The sequence below is a fragment of the Crinia signifera genome, chromosome 19 (genome assembly GCF_055691185.1).
Source record: "Crinia signifera chromosome 19, ASM5569118v1, whole genome shotgun sequence".
In the NCBI taxonomy this organism is placed as follows: Eukaryota; Metazoa; Chordata; class Amphibia; order Anura; family Myobatrachidae; genus Crinia; species Crinia signifera.
In genome coordinates this window covers 111182269-111189414 of record NC_139226.1, presented here as the reverse complement: position 1 = coordinate 111189414, position 7146 = coordinate 111182269, and the positions used below count along the sequence as shown (strand labels likewise).

General features: G+C 38.1%; 1 protein-coding gene across 5 annotated transcripts in view; it reads right to left on the bottom strand.

Annotated features, from left to right (window-relative positions):
* Positions 1-1596: 1596 nt before the first annotated feature.
* CADM1 (cell adhesion molecule 1) overlaps positions 1597-7146 on the bottom strand; it is a 251665-nt gene continuing 246115 nt past the window's right edge. For all 5 annotated transcript variants that reach the window (XM_083163180.1, XM_083163177.1, XM_083163178.1 and 2 more), the window contains one exon: positions 1597-7088. In XM_083163180.1, coding sequence (XP_083019306.1) covers positions 6970-7088 — 119 coding nt within the window. In that variant the 3' untranslated portion in view covers positions 1597-6969. The remainder of the gene's footprint in view (positions 7089-7146) is intronic.

Genomic DNA, 7146 nt, shown 5'->3' with positions numbered 1-7146 from the left:
CTGAAACTATAGCCAACTTTTGCTTTTCCTGGACCTGACTTCTGCCCCTTTCATTCTAAAACTCAGGGTCCAGCTCAGGACACTGAACACGGCTTTCAAACAGTGTCACCGTAATGTGAGAGGGGTATTATGAATCACTGGTGTGCCTAGATTCCCACAAACGTGCATTTCTTGGCGCAAGGTGGCCATTCCGGGAGCACAAGCTTGCAACAATTGATGGGAAAAGTGAGGAAAATCCTCTGTAAGTAGAAGTGCCTGATTCTAAAGGAGCAATGCAAAAAAAAAAAAACACATTGCATTTTATGCAGAGTGCTTATTAACTCCTTCAGTGGTGTTTTATTTTATTTTTTTAAGGTAGTGCTCCCCACTGGTCGAGTTTTTAAGGGAAAGCTCTACCTAAAAAAACCCACACGGTGTGTGTAGGGTCCGGTCAGCGCCGCTGAACACTATGTCAGCCGCTGCCCGGCCCTGTGCCAAACCCCTGCACACGGCAGTATGGGTATTAAGGCATAACACAGAAAATTGTCGTGATTGCCAGTGAAGGGGTTAAAATGAAATTAAAGTAGACAATCTCAGATCAGAGGTCTCAAAGTATATAGTAAGGTATGAAAAAGTCCCATAAAAATAGTAAAAATCATAAAAACCTTTTCCTGCGTAGACTATTGCCATGCCAACTTTTCGTCAATGTTGATTTCCGCAGATGTGCCCTTTCTTGCTCCACAAACCTTTGCGTGTGAATAGTCACCCTAGAGCCGCCATTGCACCAAGGAGGATTTGTTTTGCGCTACATAAATTGCAGCCAGGCAAATGTGTATTATTAGGTCAACAGCATCTGTTGACAGTCAATAGGATGACACATGAAAAAGGTTAAAATTGACAAAAGGTCAACACAAGGAAAGGTAGGCAGAAAAATGTTCTACACAGGAAAAGGTCAACACAAGTTTCCTTTAATTGTGTATGTCAACATGGACACTGTATTCGCAATGCACTGTGCTCACCATGCTTTCGGAGCGGTGCATTGCTGTGTTCGACGCACTATTATATTCCCCTTCTATGTGCACATGGACCATGAAGAACAAGATGGATTAAAAAAAAAAAATCATGAAAAACTTGTCAACCTTTCCTGTGTCCACCATTGACATGTTGACTTTTTGCATGTGTCGGCTTTTCATCGACCGCATACCATGCAGGGATATCTTTTCTTTTCCCATGCAGTGTTCAGGAAACAACAGCGCAGTGATCACTTCAACAATTTTATTGTACAAAATTATTTCCCGAAAAATATCAGACGGTCCTCCATATGTCCTAGGAGTAACAATGTTTACACTCTCCTGTTTCCCAAATAAGGAATACAACATTAAAACATATATATTTCACAGTAGTGTAGTCATTTGATGAAAATCCGACAATAACCAGGTCACTTTTGCTAGCAAATATTTTCCAGTTTGACTGGTCATACTAGGATTCACTCAATATTAAATAGAAAAAAAAAATATGGATTCCTCAGGAAAGATGGGGAGATTGGTACATTCCATTTCATAAAGGGAGATAATTGGATTTTCCCAATGTTACCGCTTATTATTAAAAAAAAAAAAATATTTTAATAACAGGCCAATTTTCCCAATCAGCATAGGCCAAATGGGTTCAAAAATGGGTTGTTCAATGTGCAGGTGCTCAACCTCAAGAGCAGATGATGGCAAAATTAATCTAATGCTTTAAATCACTAGAAATGGTTTCTGCAGCTATAATCTATAATTAATATAATAATAAAGTGACCAATTAATGGAGATTTTCCGACTGACATTTTTGGAGGAACGAGGAAAGAACCTACTCAATAAAGGTTGAATTGGCCAGTGGCAATTTGCTTTGCCTAAATCTGGATTCATGTAATTAAAGATGATAAAGCATTAAATGTGATGGGCTGGTGTGCCGGGAATGACAATTGGAAATTCCGCACAATTCCAAATACTAATAAAAGAGGAACCCTTAGTAGAGTACAGATTTAGATGACAAGCAGGGCCCTCAAACCCACCTGTTTACACCCAATTTTGTTTTATTAGTGTTTGTTCCCAATTATGGATTATCATGGTGCTATTTAAAGTAATAAAAATAGTCTCTGTATAATGGTCAACGATCATAGTCCACCTCAATTACTAAGTACATGACCAAATAAACCCTCCAATGATGGGAATTCTATTGAAAAAGATAGAAATATGATGAAAACATAAAATATTATATACTCCATTATTAGAAAAATAAATGTAGCAAGAGTACAGGATTCAGATAAAATCAAGGTCATCATAGATTGTAACTAGTTCTAACTCAAGACCATCTCACAGTTAAAGCTATCTTGAGTTATATATTACAATTCCTATGTGCGTGGGGCATGTATTGAACTCATGTTTGAAAGAACATACCAAATTTAAATTCTATGTAGACACAGGTGTAAAATGTACTTTTACAATACAAAATTGATTAAACTAAAAATATATAAAATAAAAAGTATCTTCGGTATTGAAAACTTTTTCAAGTCATTTCATAATCATATCATTTTGGACATTTGCTGTTAAACATTACTACTTTTCTGAAGAACAAATTATGCAAGTTCTATTACACCAAATAAATAAAGTCTGTGACGAGCATTCCATTGCTTGAATTCTAAATCATTGATTTGCTTTATCCTCCATAGAATCCATCTTCCCAAACTGGTCTACTGGTAGATTAGTGAATTGCTAAAACAAAGTAAAGAGCCTAAAGTTTTTATCGTATCCAAATTACTGTTAAGAAACTAATATTACATAGGGGCGATTCTTAAAAATTATTTTCAGTTGTACATGCTCCATTATAAATATGGCATACCTCAATTTTGACCAGATCACCAGTTTTTTTTAGGACATTAAATTAGTAAATAATAAAAAAAAAAAGCATGAAATAATTTTATATTTTATTGTCATTTTCTTACAAAGTAATACTCAACAATACATTTCAAACAGTGTACCGTATATTAAAAAAAATACAGAAATAATACAACTAAAAAGCTTAAAATAAAATAATTAAAATAAAAAAAGGAATGAATATTTATCTATCCATAATGTGGTTGGTTTTGTTTCATTTTCCAATGTGGGGGGCTAAGGTTTAACAGCCTACCTGAGACAGAACAGACAAGGGTGGGAACACAGGGACCTGAGACAAGCAGAAGCAAGAAAACGGGCGCTCACAATGAACAAAACAAACTCCAGGAGCCGCCAACAGGGGGGGGTGTAAACGCGCAAGTTTACACCGTAAAAAATATCTACTGCCAAATAGACTTATGATCTGTCCTAAAACCAGCCACCAGGATGACGAATGTCTATTCTTACAACCTTCCCCTCACTCCCAAATTACATATCACATTCCGAGATAGAACTGTAGGAATATTCACCGTGACTATTTTTAAAACGATCGAGGATTGCGAATATCAACAAAGTTCTAACAAAAGGAATTGCAGGCAAAATTTTTAAACCCTGTGGTATCCGGTTATGGGAGCAGAGGAAGATCGGTGGTCTAGACAGCCTAACAGTGGCACAACACGCACAGATAACTGCAGAGGAGTCCAGGTACAATATATCCAAACAATACACTTCACACAGAACAAGAAAATAGGAAACAATAGGGTCCATTACTTTCAATTAATAATAATTGAATATTAAAATAAAAAAAGTAATGAAAAAAATAGCCGTTTCTGTAACAGTAATAACACAGTAACACTCTAAAAAATATGGTGAGTTTAGTCCATCATTGCCCTAGGCACAGCTGTTGAAATAGGTCTCATTTGGGGCCATGAATTGTTTTTTTTGTTTTTTGATTTTTCAAATAAGTCAGCATTTTAGCAAAATGAACATATATCACCCAAACAAATAAGTTTGCATAATTAAAAATAAATGATGAAACCAGTCTATGTTAATATGGATTTGTGTATACACAGTGATGCTGTTTTTGTAAACGGCCGATATTGAAAGCTAACGTTTGATATCATAAAGACACATACAGTACCCTCTACATGATGCATGTAAGACTGTTCTGTTATGGGTGGGTGCAATAATGTCTACTGAGAACTGTATATATGAAATACATTTTTAAAAATTGTATTTTATGTCAGTTGCTATGGGGCGTCTTTATCCAGAATGTAAAGATCCCATTTTATCAGAAGGGAAAAAAAAATGTGCAAAAATGTACTGTAGGCTGACTGTGTGCCACAAACAATTAAGAGCAACATCAAATAATCAGTCTATGACGGTAATAGGATGCCTCTTTATATTTTACTACCGAAAGATTACGAAACACTGTTCAGGCCATTGCTGCCGCTGATTGTGGCATATTTGTAAGCAACTTGACTGAAAAAACAAAAATGCCATTTTTACATTCTGTTACCCGATATAGCCCAAAGCTACCTCAAGTGTGATTGGCCCAGAAACTCCTAGGGTTGTGTTTAAAATAAAATATACACCACACCTGAGGTAATATTCTGGCTCATCCACAACTGTTCCATAAAAGGTAATTTTTTTTTGTTCAAAAGCAAACACTTCACAAAACCAGCAGATAGATATATCATTGTAAATGTTTTACCACATAGTCCCATTTCTGTAACTTTCACTTGACTCCCGTTTACCACTTTTAATTTAAAAAATAAAACAATTAAAAACTTTTTTGTCCTGTACTCGCTAAATAAAAGTAGCTTTAAAATCCAGATGCTATGCTCTTGATGCGATATGATCAGGTGTGACAGAATAAAATCAGTCGGCCATCTTTAAAACTCGATTTCCAAAGGGAATTACCAAAAAGGTAGCTAGTGTTGTGTGGTCAATATTTTATACAAATATACATTATGTACGATAAAATTTACGTCTTGGACTAATCTTTCATTCTCAAGGCTTCAAATGTGCAAGAAATCTATTTTTCCTCTCTCCCTAGGCAAAGTGTAGAAGATGTGTGGTTTATATTACAACGGAGGCCAGAAAGGTAATGAGGCAGGTGGTTTTGGAAAGGTTCATGGCTCCTGTTATAATGCGTGCACACGCATTCACACAAAATAGTGGCGGGTCAGCATGAGCGTTCTACCTGCCCAAGCCTATCTAAGATTGGGGGAAGTCAACCATTTAACATTTTCTGCTTTCTTTCTTAACATGTACACAACAGAAAACATATAATCAGCTCAGCGGCCATCTTAAAATAACCCCTACATTTCAAATTTTGTAAGACAGAATATAGGTGCAGCTCTACTCAGCAATATACAGTGGGAGTGACAAATAAGCAACGCACTTACCCTGCTAACACCTTCTATAGCAGCAATGACATTTCTCATTGTTTTACACTTTAACAACTTTTGACTGAACCCTCCAGACAACACAATAATATTACAGGTTATATATTACAGGCTGCTCTTAGTAGAGTCGTGTGAAGGATTGATTGCCTTATTTGTGCAGTTAGTGGTACTGCACCTTTAGCATGGCAAGACTGCAGTGGTCCTACCGCAGTAACCGCACAGAGGACTTTGCATCACAACCCTGTACTAAGACACAGCTCAGGGAGAGAGTGAGTTACCGGAAAGGAGGAGTAAAGCGTGAGGTAAACATGAAGGATTGTGGGAAATTAAACTTCTGAGTTAAAGCAAAGTGGTAACTTAAAAGGGTGAGTAAGGGTAGAGGGAGGTCGAACAAGGGGAACGCAGAGAAAATAGGCCATAGAAGCGCTGTCTATGAGCGTTGAAATCATTATTTTAAATGTGATTTATCAGAGCAGAAAGGAAATGTTCCCATGCATGTTCTTCCATCTTTATCCTCCAGCTTGTTCACTTGTGAATAAAAAAAAGGCACGTCCGCTTGTATTTTCACCAACTGCCCGGACTGGGCTGGGGGAAGGAGGTGTAGGGGTTTCCTCATGCCTGAAACGCAGTTGGTTCCAAAAGTCTCTCTTTTTCCAATCTCAACATTGTTAATTGAGAGAATATTCACTTCCCAGAGAAGAAAAGATTGACTCCTCCGTATCACAAGCCTGACACCCACAAAGAGACATACTGAATATAAATCAGGATAGACAGCGAAGAGCCAGCCACAGCACGAAGTGACAAGTAAAGACAGACGTATGGCATAAGATGGATAGGAATTAAAGAGCACCCCCCCCCCCCCCCCCAGCAATCAGAGACAGGAGATGAACAAGCAAAACAATAAATTGGGGTGAGTAGTAAAAGGTACATGAAACAGACAGCCCCCATGGATGGTGACAGGTGAGGATACCTTATACCCAGTGATAGGCGGGAGGGTGTACAGGGGGTGGACAATACAAAATACTAAAGGGTGGATGCACCAAAACCTGTCAAAGAGGCCGTAAAGGGCCAAAAGCAAATGAGCTAAAATAAAAACAAAAGCAAAATAAAACAGCTTTAACGTGAAATGAAATGGACAAACAAAAGAGCAACCTCAGAAGGAAGTGGCACAAAACACACAGTAAAGCGGCCCCAGCAGGAAGTGACACGAAAACCAGCCGGGGAAACTAGAACTTCTCGGGAAAGTGAAATAAAAAAACAAGCAAGGCACCAAATTGTCTGCAGATGATAAATATGCCTCTTCAGTGAAGGAGAAGCCTGCGGGATATCGGCCTGCAAATGGGCGCAGAAAGTTCTGCAACAGAATCCTCCTGCACTGAGGAGCCCGGAATCCACATTTCACTTGCAATCCCCCCCCTCCCCCAACCCCTCTACAGAATAAAAACGAACAGATCAAGCTCCTGTTATTCCCATGAAAGGAAAGTGGCAAAAAAAAAAAAAAAGCAGAGAGTATTGTGGGACAATCACTTTATACCAGATGGGTCCCCAGCTCCTCCATCCGCTCCAAAACCAAATGATTAAAGAAAAATAAAAAAACAGACGCTGGAAGGTCCTTTTCCTTTGGGCGATGAGTCTGAGCTGAGCTCACACCCAATAACAAGGCCAGGCTAAATAAAATATTCCTTCTTCTCTTCACAGCTGTTCTGCCCACCCTCTGCGTTGATGATTGCAGTATCTGCATCTGCCGCGTCATCTGCGCCTTTGGCTTCATGGGTAAAATATGTTCCTGTCATAGGTAAAAAAAATTAAAATAAAATTAAATACAGTTTTGTATATTATACCAC